At 47.1% G+C, this 22,500-nt stretch overlaps 2 protein-coding genes across 2 annotated transcripts in view; one reads left to right on the top strand and one right to left on the bottom strand.

Moving 5' to 3' along the window:
- The window catches only part of LOC114571753 (glutamate dehydrogenase, mitochondrial), a 31,816-nt gene extending 26,081 nt beyond the window's left edge, over positions 1-5,735 (bottom strand). The window contains exon 1 of the mRNA XM_028602911.1: positions 4,957-5,735. Within this exon, the coding sequence (XP_028458712.1) occupies positions 4,957-5,389 (433 nt within the window). The 5' untranslated portion in view covers positions 5,390-5,735. The remainder of the gene's footprint in view (positions 1-4,956) is intronic.
- Positions 4,955-22,500, top strand: part of shld2 (shieldin complex subunit 2) — a 43,201-nt gene continuing 25,655 nt past the window's right edge. The window contains 5 exon segments of the mRNA XM_028602988.1: positions 4,955-5,560; positions 19,232-19,395; positions 20,224-20,279; positions 21,219-22,004; positions 22,281-22,500. The exon segment at positions 22,281-22,500 is cut by the window's right edge and continues 209 nt beyond it. Of these exon segments, the coding sequence (XP_028458789.1) occupies positions 19,233-19,395; positions 20,224-20,279; positions 21,219-22,004; positions 22,281-22,500 (1,225 nt within the window). The 5' untranslated portion in view covers positions 4,955-5,560; position 19,232.

The following is a 22,500-nucleotide window of genomic DNA, read 5'->3' as shown; positions in this document are numbered from 1 at the left end:
GGTAAACTTGGTAAATGAGAAGCTCGTCTCTCCTCTGGGACAGGACAGGACCGACTCATCGTTAGTCGGAGGTTTAAAGTCTCCACGCTTTTACGCAAGAGACCTGCAGAGATAACCAGGGTTCATTCACACGCAGACCGAGAGTAGAGAGAGTCTGGAGCGCAGCCAACACAGCGCTGAGCCGGCGGCCAGAAAAAACTGCACAAACCGGCTGCACTTAAACGCAACACAACAGGAAACTTACTCGTTCGTGTGAGAACTTTTTTTCTTTTTTTTTTTTAAGTGGAAAGAAACATGGCTTGAAATGCTGATTTTGTATTACTGCGAGAGTCGGAAAGCAGGAGGAGTGAAAATGCAAAACGTGAGCGATGGAAGAGAGAAAACAGAGGAGGGAGAGGAGGGAGTGAGCGTGGGTGTGGTGAGTTAAAGGAAAGTGTGCTCAGTAAAAAACAACCACACCCTTCACTGCGGAAAAGAAAAGCAACCAACGCGTCAAAGGAAAGAGCCCAAAACGTCTGAAGAAATGCCAAAAACATTGTAATAGTGACTTAAAACCACAAAAAAAAAATCTCCCAAAAACTTTAATAACGGCAACAAATAGGTACAAAAAAAAACATTACGTGAAAAAAGAGTTGATTTGAACACACCATAAGTACGCCTAGTTATATATGCATGCTTTTTCTCTCTCTCTATCTATCTATCTATCTATCTATCTATCTATCTATCTATCTAAAATATAGAGAGAGAGAGACTCATTAAAATATGCAATAATTCAAATCAGTGTACATAATATAATGTATTTGGCTTCCAAATTTTGGCTCTTAGAGCACACACACACACACACACGCACACACACACACACACACACACACACACACACACACACACACACACACACACACACACACACACACACAGAGACACACACACACACACACACACAGCAACAGCTACTGCTGGTGTTCCTGGAGAGCACAGACCATAATAATCCCGTCAGTCAGAGTCTGAACAGGACCCAGATCCGTGTTGCTGGGGAGACGGATTAACACGTTTCACGCTGACTAATTACTGTCGTTATAATCTCGCCGTGACGGTTGCCTGGGAAACACACACACACACACACACACACTTAGACATAATATAGGAAATATTGGGTAGAGCAACACAAGGCTATTTCAGCAAAAATACAAACACATTATATATTCAGTTTAACTGTCAACAAGTTTTATATCAAAATACACTACACAGGTTCTAAGGGCTCTTAAGGGCAAAACACTATTTGTTTCTTACAGCAACAAGAGGTCCCCAGTGTAGGGTTGATAGCTTCCTGTTATATACCGGACTCCTATTGGTGGAGAGGCTTTTAAAAGGGTCGGGTTGCTGCCAGTTCATGTTAGAGTGGAGCAGTTAAAGTTGAATCTTATGTTTAATGTTATAAATGGCTCTGCTCCCAAATATTTACATTCCCATATAACAATGGTTCATACACAGCATAATCACAACACTCGGGCCAGTGTCCAGTCTTGTAAAGTGCCCAGAATCAACAATGCAGCTAGAAGAGCTTTATATTTTTATACAGGTATAACATTGTGGATTAATCTGCCACTTTCCCTCAAAATTTTAAATACCAGGGGGGCTTTTAGACACAAAGTAGTAGGTATTTTTATGGAATAGAGTAGCCAATATTTTTTTAGTTAGAGTAGACTGATTATTGTTATGTGATTTATGATTCTCTGATTTTAGAATGCTTTTGAACCTTGGATGATTTGTATTACATGTTATTGTCTTTGACCAGAAATAGGTCTTCGTTATGTGTTGCATGTTTTAACACCAAGGACCATGTTGGAAATAAGTGTTTACACTTTAACATGCTATCCTTTGGATTATGTTGTTTGTCAAATCCAAAAATCAATCAATCAATCAAAGCGTCAATCCTCCTCCCTATTTCACCGGCGCGGTATACGGTATTACCGTGACTAATTAACAGCCTCCCCAGAAAAACGTGATTACGCGATCGCATAATTCAACGCATAATCAGCCAAAGACCGCATATTCATGCAGGGGGGAGGCTGCATTTAGTCAAATATTCAAATTTTAATTTTACCTTTATTTAATCAGGAAAGTAACCTGACTCCGCCAGATGGATTGCTTCGCATTTGCTCAGCATATCCGAGAGGAAAACTCTGGAGCTCGTGAGATCAGGATGGTCTCACGAGGCTACCAGGAAAGTCCCATTGAGATTAAAAACCTCTTTTTCAAGAGACTCCTGGCTAGAGATGTTCCGATACCGATACCAGTATCGGTATCGGCTCCGATACTGCCTAAAACGCTGGTATCGGTATCGGGAAGTACTGGAGTTTATGCACCGATCCGATACCACGTAATAAAGCCCTAAAGAAAATCTACGTTAAAGTAGATTATTTATGTTCTTTTTCCGTTATAACTGACTGTCAAACTGGAGAATAAAAGAAAGTTCTGTGTTTGTTTATGTTTCACAAAGAGTTTAACCTGAGCCAGACCGACAACAAAAATAGAAATCATATCACATCCATACAGGGATAGTAGTATACAGTTGTTAAAACATAATAAAATATATGACACACTGGTATCGGATCGGTACTCGGTATCGGCCGATACGCAAGTTCAGGTATCGGAATCGGTATCGGGAAGCAAAAAATGGTATCGGGCCATCTCTACTCCTGGCCTAGAAGCAGCAAAAGAGTTACAAACATACAATACAATTACAAAATAACGTGTGAAAAAAAATATGCCGCACTTTCGCCTCATAAATTGTCGATTTCCGTGCAAAATTTGCGGAGGCTTTGCATGATTTCATAATCCCCGCATTTTCGTTGCATAAAAAAAGTCCCATAATATATCTTAGCAGAAAGTTGAAAAATGTTGCGTTTACTTCACACAAGAGCAGCCTTTTAGCCCCTGTTGCCATGGGAACGTTATGAAGTGATGCAATTACACACCGTGAACATTATCGAAAATCTGACATGTACTTTGAGTCTCTTAAATTGGGATCCAATAAGAAAGCTATGTTGATATCTGATATTATTATTATTATTAACGATGTTTGAAAGTCTGTCTCTTTTGTATCTTTTATTTCCCTCTGTTTAGACTATTACTTTTATTTGTACTTTCCTATTATATTATTTGTATCTATTTTTGTATCTTATTGGTTTACTTTTTGCGATGACTGAATATCTGTAAACTATTTTTGGAAATTAATTTTTTTTCTTCTCTTTTTCATCAAACTGCAGTTTTTGCAAGTTCCTGCAATTTCATCGCATAAAATTGCATAAATATCCCACATATTCCACCGCATATTTTAAGAAAACATGCCGCATAATCGAGGATTTTTGCCCCGCAACAATCACAAAAAAAAACTGTTGGCTTGTGCACCGTTCAGAAACTGAATACCAAACACTAATACTGGAACAATAATAACATAACAACAACTATCTGCTCCACACTGTCATGTGATGACAACCACACATCATTACATAAATTATATCTAATATTTAATCCTTGTCTCCTATATAAGTGCACTGCATTTTTTTTTTTTTTAATGACGGTACTGAAACTGATACCGTTGTTATTTTTAAGACACCGTATTACCGCCTAACTTCAATAGCTTTCTAAACTGGCCTCCAAAAACACAGCTGCTGTACAAACACGTGTTTAATGAATACATCCGTTCACCAAATAGAACGGCAGCAAAGTGACAGAATACTGATCCAGTGGTAGAGATCACATGGGTCAGATGGACAGCAAACTGGGAGGGGTCCCTGATTTGCATGAAGTAGCCTAGCTCGTAAGTCGGCCGCAACGCTCCCAGAATGCATTGCACGGCTGTTTACACACACAATGAGTGGGAAGAGGGCTGGGACATTTTACAGTGCTGGAACAGTAGAGGGAAAACGGTCCTGTTCTGTTCTGACACACACACACACACACAGACAAAGACACACACACACACACACACACACACACACACACACACAGACAAAGACACAAATACACACACACACAGACAAAGACACAAATACACACACACACAGACAAAGACACAAATACACACACACACAGACAGACAAAGACACACACACACACACACACACACACACACACACACGCACACACAGACAAAGACACAAATACACACACACAGACAGACAAACACACACACACACACACACACACACACACACACACACGCACAGACAGACAAAGACACACACACACACACACACACACACACACACGCACAGACAGACAAAGACACACACACACACACACACACACACACACACACACACACACACACACACACAGGACTGTCAGCATTCCTGTTAGATCTCTCCACCTCCATGTTCAACATGTACGGACCAGAAACATTACTGCACCCTGCACACTATACAAACCAACTGTAACACACACACACACACACACACACACACACACACACACACACACACACACACACACACACACACACACAAAAGAGGTCGGGAAGTGAAAATAATGCCACAATTTAAGGTGTTTTTAAAGTTGTTAACTTTTATACTTTAAGTACTTTTTGCTGATAATTATTAAGTACATTTTCCTGATATTTTTCAGAATAGGGTTTTAGATATTATTTGAAAATATTTTTCAGATTTTTTAAAAGATATTCCAGATATTATTATTATTATTATTATTATTAGACATTTTTTAAATTAATTTTTTTTTAAAATATTTTTCAGATTTTTTTCTCAGACACTTTTACTCTAATAAAAGTATTTAACATGAGTTACTTTCCAAAGTGAATTATGACATTCCCTCAACTTCTTGGGACTACTTTTTTACCTACTCGCCTCCCAGAGTGAGTTTCCCTTTCTAATATCCCATGTCTATTATTATTATAAATGCATGTTAAGTTGCCCTCGGTGCCGGTGCGGGTCTCACCTCCCTTGCAGGGCGTCCGGTGCTGGCTGTGCTGAGCCCGGTAGCCCTCTATCACCTCCCACTCTCCGCTGTCCTTCTTTATGGGGAAGCTGACGCTCAGGACGTGGTTACACGGCTTTATGATGCGCAGGATTCCGCGGACGCGTTTCTTCTTCTGCTCGGGGCTCTCCCGGGTCTTCAGTCCTGCCACCAGCTTGTCCTCCACGATAGCGGCGCCCCGGTCGAAGAAGCCCTCCACCATGGTGAAGAAGTTCGGGTCATCGTGCCGGTCCACCGCCTGGCTGTAGCCGCGGTACCGAAGAGACAGAGACGCGGACACTGCCGCTGGGAGAGCCGCGTCAACGGCAGCGGCACCAACGGCTCCAACGGCAGCAGCGGCGGCGCTGCTGCTTCCCGCTCCCCGGGTAAGAATCCCTCCGAAGACCCGGTACATATTCTATGTTTTAGAAGACGTTACCCGTCGTGTAAGTTGGAGAGTGTTTGGGAAAGAAAAGGCGAGGAAGAAGTGGAGGAGCAGGGAATCCAAAAAGTTGTGCCGCAGCAGCGGCTCCTCCTTCATGCCGCGCCGCCCCCTTCCTGCTGCGTGACAGACAAGTGCACGAAGGTATAACCGTTGGCGCATTTAAACCCGTTTAAACTTGTTTTTAGACAACAGGACCGAACAGAAAGTGAAGCGAAATGCACACAAAGATGAACAAGGTGAAGATTACACCTATGACATGTTTAATTCTTTACTTATTGGGCACATTTCCGTAATTCTACGGTTGTTTTAAGCTAACGTCAAGCTACATAAAATTGGTATGTTTAACTTCCGGTTACAACATTCAAAATAAAAGCACAAGCGCAAAACTTTAGGAGAGGTGTTAAAGTGAAATATTTGTCCTTAATTTATGATGTTATGCATTCCAACACAATTTAAAAATATTAATTCAGTTAGTTAATAATGTAGTAATGTAGTTAATTTTGTGCTAGTACAAAAAGGAAGGCCGCATCTACATTTTAACCTTCTGGGGGAGTTTAAAATTCTACCAATACTAATATTTGTGTGTGTGTGTGTGTGTGTGTGTGTGTGTGTGTGTGTGTGTGTGTGTGTGTGTGTGTGTGTCATTAGGACTGGTTGGATCCTTTACACTTTCTAAAATGTAAAAGTCTTCTTTACTTTTAATACTTTAACTACATTTTCCTGATGATACTTTAATACTTTTACTGAAGTAACATTTTCACTGCAGGACTTTAACCTGTAACAGAATATTATTACAGTGTGGTATTAGTACTTTTACTGCAGTAAAGGATCTGAATACTTCTTCCAGCGCTATAAGCCCACTCAAACTGTGGAGAAGATCCACAGAGAGAGAGAGAGAGTACTTTCTACACGCCACTTGTAGGAAGTAGAGCTGCACTGATTACAACTTTCTAGGCCGATTCCGATTATATTGTGAGTTTTTCTTTTAGCCGATTCCGATTTCATTTTTTCTAACCACTTTACAGCACACGCAAATATGTATTTTCTATCTTTTCTTCAATAGAACATAGTAGTTGACCAGATAATGGATCACTATAAAATAGATCTATATAAATTACTCCTGCTGTGGGACATTCACACACATCTAAAGAGCAATGTTAGAACCATTTCCTTCTTTCCTACTCGCCTCGGCTCTACTCGCCTCGCCTCGCCTCTACTCGCCTTGACTCTACTCGCCTCGGCTCGCCTCGCCTCTACTCGCATTGACTCTACTCGCCTTGACTCTACTTGCCTTGACTCCACTCGCCTTGACTCTACTCGCCTCGCCTCGCCTCGACTATACTCGCCTCGACTCTACTCGCCTCTACTCGACTCGACTCGACTCGCCTCTACTCGACTCTACTCGCCTCGCCTCGACTATACTCGCCTTGCCTCGCCTCGACTCGCTTCGACTCTACTCTCCTCTCCTCGACTCTACTCGACTCGCCTTGACTCGCCTCGCCTCGCCTCTACTCGCCTCTACTCGCCTCTACTCGCCTCTACTCGCCTCCTCTCGCCTCTACTCTCACTAAGCCCCTCGCCTCGACTCTCTAGAGCCTAGGCTCTACTCGCCTCGCCTCTGACTCTACTAGCCTCTACTCTCTCGGCTGTACTTTAAACCGCCTCGACTCTACTCGCCTCGACTTTACTTTCGACTCGCCTCGACTTTTCAGCTCGCCCCTCAACTCTACTTGCCTCGCTCTCTACTCCTCTACTCGCCTCTATTCTACTAGAAGCCCTACTCGCCTGGACTCTACTCGCCTGGACTCTTTTCGCCCTGGACTCTGCCTCTACTCTACTCTCGCCTAAACTCTACCGCCTCTACTCTACTCTACTCGCCTCGACTCTGCTACTTCCTAAACCTCGACTCTACTACTTCGACTCTACTCATTCGCCTCGACTCTACCTCGCCTCGACTGCGCTTGACTCTACGCCTCGACTCTACTCGACTCTACTCATTCGCCTCGCCTCTACTCAACTCGCCTCTACTCGCCTCGACTCTACTCGCCTCGACTCTACTCGCCTCGCCTCGCCTCTACTCGCCTTGACTCTACTCGCCTTGACTCTACTTGCCTTGACTCTACTCGCCTTGACTCTACTCGACTCGCCTCGCCTCGACTATACTCGCCTCGACTCTACTCGCCTCTACTCGACTCGACTCGACTCTACTCGCCTCTACTCGACTCTACTCGCCTCGCCTCGACTATACTCGCCTCAACTCTACTCGCCTTGCCTCGCCTCGACTAAGCAGGCTCTCTCCTGACTCTACTCACTTCGCCTTGACTCGCCTCGCCTCTACTCGCCTCTACTCTACTCGCCTCGCCTCGACTCTACTCGCCTCGACTCTACTCGCCTCTACTCGACTCGCCTCGACTCTACTTGCCTCGACTCGCCTCGACTCTACTCGCCTCGACTCTACTCGCCTCGCCTCTGACTCTACTCGCCTCTACTCTCCTCGGCTGTACTCGCTTCGCCTCGACTCTACTCGCCTCGACTTTACTCGACTCGCCTCGACTTTACTCGACTCGCCTCGACTTTACTCGACTCGCCTCAACTCTACTTGCCTCGACTCTACTCTACTCTACTCTACTCGCCTCTATTCTACTCGACCCTACTCGCCTGGACTCTACTCGCCTGGACTCTACTCGCCTCGACTCTACTCGCCTCGACTCTACTCGCCTCGACTCTACTCGCCTCTACTCTACTCTACTCGCCTCGACTCTACTCGCCTCGACTCTACTCGCCTCGACTCTACTCGCCTCGACTCGACTCTACTCGCCTCGACTCGCCTTGACTCTACTCGCCTCGACTCTACTCGACTCTACTCGACTCGCCTCGCCTCTACTCAACTCGCCTCTACTCGCCTCGACTCTACTCGCCTCGACTCTACTCGCCTCGCCTCGACTCGACTCGACTCGCCTCGACTCTACTCGCCTCGACTCTACTCGCCTCGACTCTACTCGACTCTACTCGACTCTACTCGACTCTACTCGACTCGCCTCGCCTCTACTCAACTCGCCTCTACTCGCCTCGACTACACTCGCCTCTATTCAACTTGCCTCTACTCGCCTCGACTACACTCGCTTCGACTCTACTCTCCTCTCCTCGACTCGCCTCGCCTCGGGCTACGCCTCGCCTCTACTTTCGCCTCGCCTCTAGCCTCTAGCCTCTACTCGACTCTAGCCTCTACTCGCCTCTACTCTACTGCCTTGCCTCGCCTTGCCTCGTTAGCCTCGACTCTGCTCGCCTCGACTCTACTAGCCTCGACTCTACTGCCTCGACTACTCGCCTCGACTCTACTTGCCTCGACTCGCCTCGGCTCGACTCTGCTAAGCCTCGCCTCTGACTCTACTCGCCTCTACTCTCCTCGGCTGTACTCGCTTCGCCTCGACTCTACTCGCCTCGACTTTACTCGACTCGCCTCGACTCTACTTGCCTCGACTCTACTCTACTCGCCTCCTCTACTCGACCCTGCTGGACTCCCTCGCCTGGACTCTACTCGCCTCGACTCTACTCGCCTCGACTCTACTCGCCTCGACTCTACTCGCCTCGACTCTACTCGACTCTACTCGCCTCGACTCTCGACTCTACTCGACTCTACTCGACTCTGCTAAACTCTTTTCGACTACGCCTACTTTCTACTCAACTTCGCCTCTACTGTACCTCGATTACACTGCGCCTCTATTCAACACCGCTCTACTCGCCCTCGACTTCACTACGCCCGACTCTACTCTCCTCTCCTCGTGAAGCTCGACTACGCCCTTGACTTCGCCTACGCCTGCGACTCTACGCCTCTACTACTTCTCTACTCTACTTCCTTGCCTCGACTCGCCTCGACTCTACTTTCGACTCTACTCTGCGCCTCTCTCTACTACTCGACCCTACTCGCCTGGACTCTACTCGCCTGGACTCTACTCGCCTCTACTCTACTCGCCTCGACTCTACTCGCCTCGACTCTACTCGAGCTCGGCTCTCACTTTTCCCTTCAGCCTCTGACTCCTACTCGCCTCTACCCTCCTCGGCTGTACTCGCTTCGCCTCGACTCTACTCGCCTCGACTTTACTCGACTCGCCTCGACTTTACTCGACTCGCCTCAACTCTACTTGCCTCGACTCTACTCTACTCTACTCGCCTCTATTCTACTCGACCCTACTCGCCTGGACTCTACTCGCCTGGACTCTACTCGCCTCGACTCTACTCGCCTCTACTCTACTCTACTCGCCTCGACTCTACTCGCCTCTACTCTACTCTACTCGCCTCGACTCTACTCGCCTCGACTCTACTCGCCTCGACTCTACTCGACTCGCCTCGACTCTACTCGCCTCGACTCGCCTTGACTCTACTCGCCTCGACTCTACTCGACTCTACTCGACTCGCCTCGCCTCTACTCAACTCGCCTCTACTCGCCTCGACTCTACTCGCCTCGACTCTACTCGCCTCGCCTCGCCTCTACTCGCCTTGACTCTACTCGCCTTGACTCTACTTGCCTTGACTCTGCCTTGACTCTACTCGGCTCGCCTCGCCTCGACTATACTGCCTCGACTCTACTCGCCTCTACTCGAGCTCGACTCGACTCTGCTCGCCTCTACTCGACTCTACTCGCCTCGCCTCGACTATACTCGCCTCAACTCTACTCGCCTTGCCTCGCCTCGACTCGCTTCGACTCTACTCTCCTCTCCTCGACTCTACTCGACTCGCCTTGACTCGCCTCGCCTCTACTCGCCTCTACTCTACTCGCCTCGCCTCGACTCTACTCGCCTCGACTCTACTCGCCTCTACTCGACTCGCCTCGGCTCTACTTGCCTCGACTCGCCTCGACTCTACTCGCCTCGACTCTACTAGCCTCGCCTCTGACTCTACTCGCCTCTACTCTCTCGCTGTCTAACTGGCCTCGTCTACTAGCCTCGACTACTCTTCCGCCTCGACTTTACTCATTTCGCCTCGACTTTACTCACTTCGCCTCAACTCTACTTGCCTCGACTCTACTCTACTCTACTCTACTCGCCTCTATTCTAGACCCCTCGCCTGGACTCTACTCGCCTGGACTCTACTGCCTCGACTCTACTACCTCGACTCTACTCGCCTCGACTCTACTCGCCTCTACTACTCTCTCGCCTCGACTCTACTCGCCTCGACTCTACTCGCCTCGACTCTACTCGCCTCGACTCTACTCGACTCGCCTCGACTCTACTCGCCTCGACTCGCCTTGACTCTACTCGCCTCTACTCGCCTCGACTCTACTCGCCTCGACTCTACTCGCCTCGCCTCGACTCGACTCGACTCGCCTCGACTCTACTCGCCTCGACTCTACTCGCCTCGACTCTACTCGACTCTACTCGACTCTACTCGACTCGCCTCGCCTCTACTCAACTCGCCTCTACTCGCCTCGACTACACTCGCCTCTATTCAACTTGCCTCTACTCGCCTCGACTACACTCAACCCGACTCCTCTCTCCTCGACTCGCCTCGCCTCGCCTCGCCTCGCCTCGACTCGCCTCGCCTCGACTCTACTCGCCTCTACTCGCCTCTACTCGACTCTACTCGCCTCTACTCGCCTCTACTCTACTCGCCTTGCCTCGCCTTGCCTCGACTCGCCTCGACTCTACTCGCCTCGACTCTACTCGCCTCGACTCTACTCGCCTCGACTCTACTTGCCTCGACTCGCCTCGACTCGACTCTACTTTCACTCTCGCCTCTACTCTCCTCGGCTGTACTAAGCCGCCTCGACTCTACCGCCTCGACTTTGGACTCGCCTCGACTCTACTTGCCTCTGACTCTACTCTACTCGCCTCTACTCTACTCGACCCTACTCGCCTCGACTCTACTCGCCTGGACTCTACTCGCCTCGACTATACTCGCCTCGACTCTACTCGCCTCGACTCTACTCGCCTCGACTCTACTCGACTCTACTCGACTCTACTCGACTCTACTCGACTCTACTCGACTCGCCTCGCCTCTACTCAACTCGCCTCTACTCGCCTCGATTACACTCGCCTCTATTCAACTCGCCTCTACTCGCCTCGACTACACTCGCTTCGACTCTACTCTCCTCTCCTCGACTCTACTCGACTCGCCTTGACTCGCCTCGCCTCGACTCTACTCGCCTCTACTCGCCTCTACTCTACTCGCCTTGCCTCGACTCGCCTCGACTCTACTCGCCTCGACTCTACTCTACTCGCCTCTACTCTACTCGACCCTACTCGCCTGGACTCTACTCGCCTGGACTCTACTCGCCTCGACTCTACTCGCCTCGACTCGCCTCGACCGCTCTACTCTACTCGCCCTCGACTCTACTAGCCTCGACTCTACCGCCTCGACTCTCTCTCGCCTCGACTCTACTCGCCTCGACTCTACTCGCCTAACCGACTCGCCTCGACTCTACTCGCCTCGACTCTACTCGACTCTACTCGACTCGCCTCGCCTCTACTCAACTCGCCTCTACTCGCCTCGACTACACTCGCCTCGACTCTACTCGCCTCGCCTCGACTCGCCTCTACTCGCCTCGACTCGCCTCGCCTCGACTCTACTCGCCTCGCCTCGACTGTACTCGCCTCGGCACACTGCGCGTCCCTTTTCCATTGCAGATGTTAGTACCGCCTCAGCTTGGCTGGTCGTCATAGCGACTGCTGTGGGCGTGGCTTGGTAGGGTTGCATTTCCCCCAGACTCATTTCCTGGTTCTCCTTCTCCGTAAACAACATGATGTCAAAGAGATAGTTAACTTCTCCTGCTCCAGATCACCCACTGTGGTCAGAAAGAACAGGGGAGACACTTTGTTTCTTTCACTATATGACTCTAGAGTCACTACTCGCCATCACTCTCTCACTCACTTTACCACACACACACACTCACTAGGACTCTAGAGTCACTACTCGCCATCACTCTCTCACTCACTTTACCACACACACACACTCACTAGGACTCTAGAGTCACTACTCGCCATCACTCTCTCACTCACTTTACCACACACACACACTCACTAGGACTCTAGAGTCACTACTCGCCATCACTCTCTCACTCACTTTACCACACACACACACTCACTAGGACTCTAGAGTCACTACTCGCTGCGGAGCTAATCGCCGTCACTCTCTCGCTTCTCCCTCGCTCACCAGCTACACACACACACACACACACACACACACACACACACACACACACACACACACACACACACACGGCGACTCGACACACACACCAGCGCACCAGTTAACCATCAGGCCACTTGTATGCTACGGAGCGTGGAGCCTCCGGCAGCAAAAAACCACCACTGGCTAAACTATTTAAAAATGCCGTCTGTCGCTAACAATGCAGTGATCAGTGACGATTCTTTCCGACCAATCAGCAGCCTGCAGGGTTTCACGTTACCTTCTCGGCTCGCCTCAGCTCGCTGGGAACCTCGACTGAGGAGGTACTAAAAAAAGTACCTGTTAGCAGGTACCAGGAACTTTTTTTCGTAATGGAAAACCAAAAAAGGCGAGTAGAGGCGAGGCGAGTAGGTACCATGTGATGGAAAAGCGCCAAAAACCTTGGGAAAAGACGGTAGAAAGAAGGAAGTAAGGCAAGAATAGGTCAAAAAAACAAAAAACGTATGAAGTAGGGCTGGGAGATATTGACAAAAATTAATATCTTGATATTTTTTTTCAATATCTCGTTATCGATATTCACGCGATATTTTTGAAATCCTTCTAGAAGTTAAAAGAAGTCCTGTTCGGAGGCTATTTTGTTGGTTCTCTTGGGAAAATGTACAAGCAAGATGAAATCATAACAATAAACAAAGGGCTCTGTTCTGTAACATATGGCACACAACCATGTCCTTATTGGAAGATGTCCTGGAGCTGGGACAGGGCCGGGTCAGACCAGGTTCTGATAGTCCTTCTGACCAGGATGCATGCTGGGATCAGGAGTTGGATGTGATCTGACTGATGCATGCTGGGATCAGGAGTTGGATGTGATCTGACTGATGCATGCTGGGATCAGGAGTTGGATGTGATCTGATTGGCCCAGGTGAGGGAGAGGAGCAGATGTTAGAGTGACATGGTCTGGTGTGTTCTTCCCTCTAGTAACAATCTACATGCTGGGAGAAAGCTGGAGGGGAACAGACTTTAAGGACACCTTGTTAAAGCCCCCTGTATCCCGTATCCAGCTGATCGCGCTGTAGTTTGTTCACTATGGTTAGCAGTGAACCAAACTTTTGCTAACGTTAGCATCGGGGCTATGTAGCTATGTGTTCTGTTTTCGTGGTAAATAAAATGGTCAGTATATTACCAACAGGGCTCCAGGTCAGGTGAGCCGTGCTGGGCAACGATCCTGCAGTTGGTCCATTCATGGTGCACAACAATGCAGTCCTCCGCCTCTGGTCTTGTCTGAGTTATGTTCTCATCCTGACGGTAGATAGCTCGCCCGTGCTAGTTAGTTAGTTAGCTCGCCCGTGCTAGTTAGCTCGCCGTAGTTAGCTTCGCCGTGCTAGTTAGCTCGCGCCGTGCTAGTTAGCTTCGCCCGTGCTAGCGCCGACAACAACCTGGAGGGCTCGGTCAGGCTATTTCCTCCGGGATGTTATGAGCCGCCTGGAAGGCTCTCGTAACGGCTGTGTTGTATCGTGGTCCTGTATTGATTAGTTCAGTGTGTTGTATCGTGGTCCTGTATTGATTAGGTCAGTGTGTTGTATCGTGGTCCTGTATTGATTAGTTCAGTGTGTTGTATCGTAGTCCTGTATTGATTAGTTCAGTGTGTTGTATCGTGGTCCTGTATTGATTAGTTCATTGTGTTGTATCGTGGTCCTGTATTGATTAGGTCAGTGTGTTGTATCGTGGTCCTGTATTGATTAGGTCAGTGCGTTGTATCGTGGTCCTGTATTGATTAGTTCAGTGTGTGGTATCGTGGTCCTGTATTGATTAGGTCAGTGCGTTGTATCGTGGTCCTGTATTGATTAGGTCAGTGCGTTGTATCGTGGTCCTGTATTGATTAGGTCAGTGTGTTGTATCGTGGTCCTGTATTGATTAGTTCAGTGTGTTGTATCGTGGTCCTGTATTGATTAGGTCAGTGTGTTGTATCGTGGTCCTGTATTGATTAGGTCAGTGCGTTGTATCGTGGTCCTGTATTGATTAGGTCAGTGTGTTGTATCGTGGTCCTGTATTGATTAGGTCAGTGTGTTGTATCGTGGTCCTGTATTGATTAGTTCAGTGTGTCGTATCGGGGTCCTGTATTGATTAGTTCTTTGTTGACATGAGTGAACGTCATAACGCGCAGGGTAAGAACTAGTAGCAGCGTACTCTCGTGCGGGACGATCGTGATTTTGTACAAAAAATACAGTCAAACAAACCCCTACAGTATTAAAATCGCTACATATAATTGTTTAGAAGGTTATATTGTGCGTTATTTGTTTTCTCTTTAACTTCCTTCAGCCCTTTTCATGTTTGGGGGGTCGGATTGTACAAATTATGAAATATTCGATATCCCAATTTTGCATATCGTCCAGACAACAATTTGGATATTATCGTTTAAACGATATATCGCCCACCTCTAGTATGAAGGAAGGCAACACTAAGGCGACAAAAGTGACAAAAAAATTCAAATAAGCGACAAACTTTGAAAAAAGAGAAACAAACTTCGAAGAAAAAAAAGACGGTAGAAAAAAAGGAAGAAAGGCAAGAATAGGTCGAAACAAGCGGTACAAAACGTTAAAAAACTTTGAAAAAAAGCAACAGTAGAAGTAACTAATAACCTGACTCCACCAGATGGATCGCTTCGCATTAGCTCGGCGTATCCATATGGGAACTTTCCGTTGGAGAACTTTTGGGAAGGGGGGGAAAATCCTGGTTAGCTGATTGGATGAACCATCTGTCTATCACCACCTATAGTTGGTGATAGACGGGCCAAATCAACCAATCAGATCAACGAAGCGTATGAAAATACAACCACAAGCCAGGCTACCCCTGCTGCTGCTGCAGGCTAAGCATAGCTCGTTAGCTCAGCAAGCTAGCAGCATGTCGGTAAAGGAGATTTGCCGTATGTGTAACGAGAATTTAGGAATAAAAGAATAAAAGGCCCCATTTCAGGTTCCTGGTCCATATTCCAAACGAAGGATCCAAGAGGAAAAAGCATTAACGAGCAGCTAACAGAATTAGGGCTACCGGTGTCTGAAAATCCTGGTTATCTGATTGGATAAACCATCTGTCTATCACCACCTAAACCCGCCTCAAAACCAACACTGATTGGTCGGTCGTTTGGCTAACGGCTCCAAATGTTCTCCATCTCAAGATGCCAGACTGATCTGGGAGGAGAACTGGAGCTCACCAGATCAGGATGGTCTCACCAGGCTATGTAACTGTCAGTACCCGATCCGTTCCACCTGCACGATCCGTTCTGCGTATGCGCAAGATGTTCGCGCATGCGCTTTTTTACGATGAATTACGACACTACCCGATCTGTTCCACGCTAGCCTCCACCGGGAAGCTAACGTTAATTTAGCCAATAGCTAATTCGGCGGACCGCTTGGTGATTGTAGCAGTCTGCCGTTAGCCTCCACAGGCAAGCAAACGTTAGTTTAGCTAACAGCTACAGCATGTAAACTTTAAAAGACCCTCAAAATAAAACTTGAAAATAAACGTTAACATATATAACAGCTGTTACGTCAGTTCTACTTTACTTGTGTTCATTTAAAATACAATCACTCAACACTTGTCTTTATTGTTATTACTGTAAAAGCTGTAGCCTGCTTTTCCCATTAAGTTTGACTTAACTATTTTAGACTGAATCTAGCTGTCCGTTCTGCCTGCACGATCCGTTCTGCGCATGCGTTATTTAGACTGAATCTAGCTGACGGCTAGCGGTTAGCCAAATTAGCTGTTAGCTTCCATGGTGGAGGCTAGCGTGGAACAGATCGGGCAGGTCGTAAAACAGTATTATCATCTGCGCATGCGTGAAAATCTTGCGCATGCGCAGAACGGATCGTGCAGGTGGAACGGATCGTGTACTGACAGTAACTACAGCCTTGTAACTGAAAAACATTTTGCAAAAAATGTCACGTACCCCCTGCAGTCCTCCAAAGTACCCCTAGGGGGACACGTACCCCCATTTGAGAAACACTGGCGTAGACATACATGTTGATAGCTCAAAATGCGTCCAGATAACACGCCACTTGGCTTTAGTAAGTGGTTGTGTATGTTTACACAAAGTCATGATGTCATGTTGAAATAAGGGACAAAACGTAGCGGTAAAAATTGACAAAAAACGTGGGATAATGTGAAGACAACAGTTAAAATCTTTAGCTATAAGGGCACCAAAATGGTCAGGACCGGGTCTGCTTGCTGGAAACGTACCAGAGGAAACCCAGCATCACATCAGGATTTAATCAGACGGAGCCGGTCCTCCCCCCAGAGTCCTGCCGTCTGATTGGTGCAGAGCCGCGGTTATCGTTCCCAGCTGTGAAGCGTGATGGATGCGTGTTCTTCACTGTGAGCCGTTTGTGCTGAGTCATGGCTGGAAAAAACAATAAACTGTGAAGAAAACACACCAGAAATGAATGCTGCAGACATGCACACACATGCACACACACACACACACACACACACACACACACACACACACACACACACACACACACACAGACACACACACACAGACACACAGGCACACACACAGACACACACACACACACACACACACACAATTTTAGATGTGTATTGTGGTTTTAACATATATCATCTTGTATGTATTTTTTCTGTGATAAGCGCTCGATAAATACATTTAACTTATTATTTACTTACGTACTCCTTTCGTTTAACATAAAACTGTGAAAAATCACCATCACCAAACCCATCAGACTCCATGTAAATTATCAGGACTTTTATCGTCGTAAAACACAGTTCATTCAAAGTGGACAGAAACTAAATAAAACTACCAAAAGTCGTGTTGGTTCATCTTTCCACTGTTCCAACAATCACCACTCTGGTTTGGTTGAAATAAACTCTTAATTCACCCATTTACATGTGGAGATATGCTGGCTCTATACACGCTAAAAGTCCTGATTATTTACATGGAGTCTGGTGGAGATATGCTGGCTCTATACACGCTAAAAGTCCTGATTATTAACATGGAGTCTGGTGGAGATATACTGGCTCTATACACGCTAAAAGTCCTGATTATTAACATGGAGTCTGGTGGAGATATACTGGCTCTATACACGCTAAAAGTCCTGATTATTAACATGGAGTCTGGTGGAGATATACTGGCTCTATACACGCTAAAAGTCCTGATTATTTACATGGAGTCTGGTGGAAATATGCTGGCTCTATACACGCTAAAAGTCCTGATTATTAACATGGAGTCTGGTGGAGATATACTGGCTCTATACACGCTAAAAGTCCTGATTATTAACATGGAGTCTGGTGGAGATATGCTGGCTCTATACACGCTAAAAGTCCTGATTATTTACATGGAGTCTGGTGGAGAAATGCTGGCTCTATACACGCTAAAAGTCCTGATTATTAACATGGAGTCTGGTGGAGATATACTGGCTCTATACACGCTAAAAGTCCTGATTATTAACATGGAGTCTGGTGGAGATATGCTGGCTCTATACACGCTAAAAGTCCTGATTATTTACATGGAGTCTGGTGGAGATATGCTGGCTCTATACACGCTAAAAGTCCTGATTATTAACATGGAGTCTGGTGGGGATATGCTGGCTCTATACACGCTAAAAGTCCTGATTATTTACATGGAGTCTGGTGGAGATATACTGGCTATATACACGCTAAAAGTCCTGATTATTTACATGGAGTCTGGTGGAGATATGCTGGCTCTATACACGCTAAAAGTCCTGATTATTAACATGGAGTCTGGTGGAGATATACTGGCTCTATACACGCTAAAAGTCCTGATTATTAACATGGAGTCTGGTGGAGATATGCTGGCTCTATACACGCTAAAAGTCCTGATTATTTACATGGAGTCTGGTGTAGAAATGCTGGCTCTATACACGCTAAAAGTCCTGATTATTAACATGGAGTCTGGTGGAGATATACTGGCTCTATACACGCTAAAAGTCCTGATTATTAACATGGAGTCTGGTGGAGATATGCTGGCTCTATACACGCTAAAAGTCCTGATTATTTACATGGAGTCTGGTGGAGATATGCTGGCTCTATACACGCTAAAAGTCCTGATTATTAACATGGAGTCTGGTGGGGATATGCTGGCTCTATACACGCTAAAAGTCCTGATTATTTACATGGAGTCTGGTGGAGATATACTGGCTATATACACGCTAAAAGTCCTGATTATTTACATGGAGTCTGGTGGAGATATGCTGGCTCTATACACGCTAAAAGTCCTGATTATTAACATGGAGTCTGGTGGGGATATGCTGGCTCTATACACGCTAAAAGTCCTGATTATTTACATGGAGTCTGGTGGAGATATGCTGGCTCTATACACGCTAAAAGTCCTGATTATTTACATGGAGTCTGGTGGAGATATACTGGCTATATACACGCTAAAAGTCCTGATTATTCACATGGAGTCTGGAGTTTGGAATTACCCTTTAACTTATTAAGAATCAGAATCAGAAAAGGGTTTGTTGCCACAGTAAGTTACACCTACGTTGAATTTGCCTTAGTAATTGGTGCATACATACACAAATAAACCTATTAAACATTAATAAGAAATAAACAATAAATACAGAAACAGAAACAAATGTATAGAAAATAGTATGAGAAAAAGGCAGTTGGATCATTTTGTCCTGAATTACCTTCCATACCTTTCGTCCTCAGGATGTGTGAGCGGCCAAAGATCCATGTGTTCCTGGGGGCCCCTCCTCCCCCCGCGGGCCCAGCCTCGGTGTCTGGAGCTGGGCTGGAGGGTGAGGAGTGTCCCCCGGCCGGCTGGAGACACCTGGAGCTCACCTGGCGGGACAGACGCTTGAGGCCTGCCACAGGTGAGACCAGAGACACACACACACATACACACACACACTCATACATGCAGTCACACACAGACACACACACACACACACACTCATACATGCAGTCACACACACACACACACACACACACACACACACACACACACACACACACACACACACACACACACACACACACATTCACAGAGGCACACACACACAGACACACACAGAGACACACACACACTCACAGAGGCACAGACGCACAAACACACACACACACACACACACACACACACACACACACACACACACACAGACACACACACACACACACACACACACACACACATTCACAGAGGCACACAGACACACACACAGACACACACAGAGACACACACACACTCACAGAGGCACAGACGCACAAAGACACACACACACTCACACTTACACAGACACACACACTGACTCACACACACAATCACACAGACACACACACACACACACACACAGAGACACACATACACACTCACACTTACACAGACACTCACACTGACTCACACACACAATCACACAGACACACACACTCACATACACACACACAAACACACACACACACACACACACACACACACACACACACACACACACACACACACAGACACATCGTCCTGACCAAACTAATGTTACTCAACTGTGTGTAAATATCTAAAATATTAATAAATTATATAAATTTAACTTTTCATCAATCCACACGACGTTCACTACACTTTCAAACGAGGCCACGCCCCTTTTTCAGGAAGTGTGTCATTTTATACCATTGCCGCTCAGAAATACAAACAATTTGCTCTTTATTTTTAGGCGAAGCTGATTGGATGGCAGAGACGACATCTGGCTGCAGATTGAACTCGGATCAGGTATGGGATCAGATACGGCTCATTTACCCTTGTCTTCTCTTTACAGCGTTTTGGCTGTCTTTTTCAACACTTTTCCGTTGCTTATTTTTTTTTTTTCTGAATAAAACACCCAAATTCAATAAGAGTACTGAACTTTTTTTAATTTATTTATTTATATAATTTTTTTTTTTTAAACCTTTTTATTTATCCAGGTAAATTGTTTGAGAACAACTTCTCATTTACAAACATGACCTGGCCAAGAGGCTACAGAAATAAATGGTAACATACTCCACGACTATACATATACATGTCATACACATAACACACAGAACAAGCAATTAAAAAATAAAAACAAATAGACCGCAAAGAAAAAAAAATGTAATAAATAAATAAAATGCTTAAGTATATGTGTATAAATATGATTCATGTTTATCAGCAGGAACAGGAATCGACTATGCTGTTTTGTAGGTTAAGCTTAAAGGTGGAAATTGGGATTGAACTGATCATTTATTTGACCAGTGCATGGTTATAAGGAACCATCCACATTATTATTTTTTGGCAATTTGGTTGGAAGAAAACCCAAATGTTCTGATATATAAACTTAGCACAAAAAGTAAGGAAATGTGTGTTTGGTAGAACATTTCTCTGTGGTAACAATGCTTTTTGGCCATAAATGTGAATGAAAGCCTGTTTAGTTCTCTTACAAATGGTGCCCCATGTGTAAGGAACATGCATTTGTGTGATGAGCAGCAGCGCTGAGTATGTGGGTAGCACCCATGAAAAATTTGCCAAATCTTCTCTGCCAATGCCAAACAGCTTATTTTGCCATTGACTAGTTTGGTGTTTGGTGGATTGATTTGTTTTGCCATTGTTTACGTTGTTTTGGGGTGATTTATGCACACGCACACTACACTTACCAAACATTTTTTACACATGTGATTATCTGTGTCCCATAATCAGGAAGATCTCCGCGCCGACGCTCACAGGTCACCGAGCCGAGACGCAGGTTCGATTCCCGGTGAGGAAGCTCCGTGTTCGGCTTCAATCCTCGAGTATCTGGACAGCTGTTTCCCCGCAGGACAACAAGAACCAGGACCAGGACCAGGATCCGAACCCCCGGCCTCCCAGACTCTGTCGGCCCACACTCAGTTCCTCTCCGCCTGGACGCTAAGCCAGGCGTTGATCTTGAGAGCCAGGCGCGGCGTCCAATCAGCAGCCAGCGCTGAGAAAGCCCCGCCCACCGGACTCTCCCAGACGCCCCCAGCGTCGGCCTCCTCCAGCACGCCGGAGCTCTTCAGCCCCGTGACGCCGTCGCTCGGCGCCTCCGCCGAACTCTTCAGCCAACCCCCCCGCCCGACGCCGACGCCGAGGGCGCAGGAGGCGGGCGTGGTCGTCGAGGCGACCGCTGACGGCGTGCTCTGCTCCCAGGAGGCCGAGCGACCGGAGACGGCGAGCGCCGCGGACTCTCCGTCCAAATCACCAGAGTTCAAGAAAGCTCGGCTCTCGGAGGACCTCGGGAAGCAAGCGTCTGTGGCGCAGTCTGTGCCGTCTAAAATGTCTGTGGCGTCTGTGGCGCCGTCTAAAATGTCTGTTGCGTCTAAAGTGTCTGTGGCGTCGTCTGTGGTGTCTAAAGTGTCTGTGGCGCCGCGTCTGTGGTGTCTAAAGTGTCTGTGGCGTCGTCTGTGGTGTCTAAAGTGTCTGTGGCGTCGTCTGTGGTGTCTAAAGTGTCTGTGGCGTCTGTGGCATGTAAAGTGTCTGTGGCGTCTAAAGTGTCTGTGGCGTCGTCTGTGGCGTTGTCTGTGGCGCGTCCTGTGTCTAAAGTGTCTGTGGCGTCTGTGGCGTCGTCTGTGGCGTCGTCTGTGGTGTCTAAAGTGTCTGTGTGGCGCGTCTGTGGGCCTGTGGCGCCCAAAGTGTCTGTGGCGCCTGTGGCGTCCGCCTGTGTGTCTGTGGCGCCGTCTGTGGCGCCGCCTGTGGTGTCTAAAGTGTCTGTGGCGCCTGTGGCGTCGTCTGTGGTGTCTAAAGTGTCTGTGGCGTCTGTGGCGTCGTCTGTGGCACCGTCTGTGGCGTCTAAAGTGTCTGTGGCGTCCGTCTGTGGCACCGTCTGTGGCGTCGTCTGTGGCGTCGTCTGTGGTGTCTAAAGTGTCTGTGGCGTCTGTGGTGCCGTCTGTGGCACCGTCTGTGGTGCCGTCTGTGGCACCGTCTGTGGTGTCTAAAGTGTCTGTGGCGTCTGTGGTGCCGTCTA

Source organism: Perca flavescens, chromosome 17 (assembly GCF_004354835.1).
Source record: "Perca flavescens isolate YP-PL-M2 chromosome 17, PFLA_1.0, whole genome shotgun sequence".
Taxonomy (NCBI): Eukaryota; Metazoa; Chordata; class Actinopteri; order Perciformes; family Percidae; genus Perca; species Perca flavescens.
This window is presented reverse-complemented; position numbering and strand designations above follow the sequence as displayed.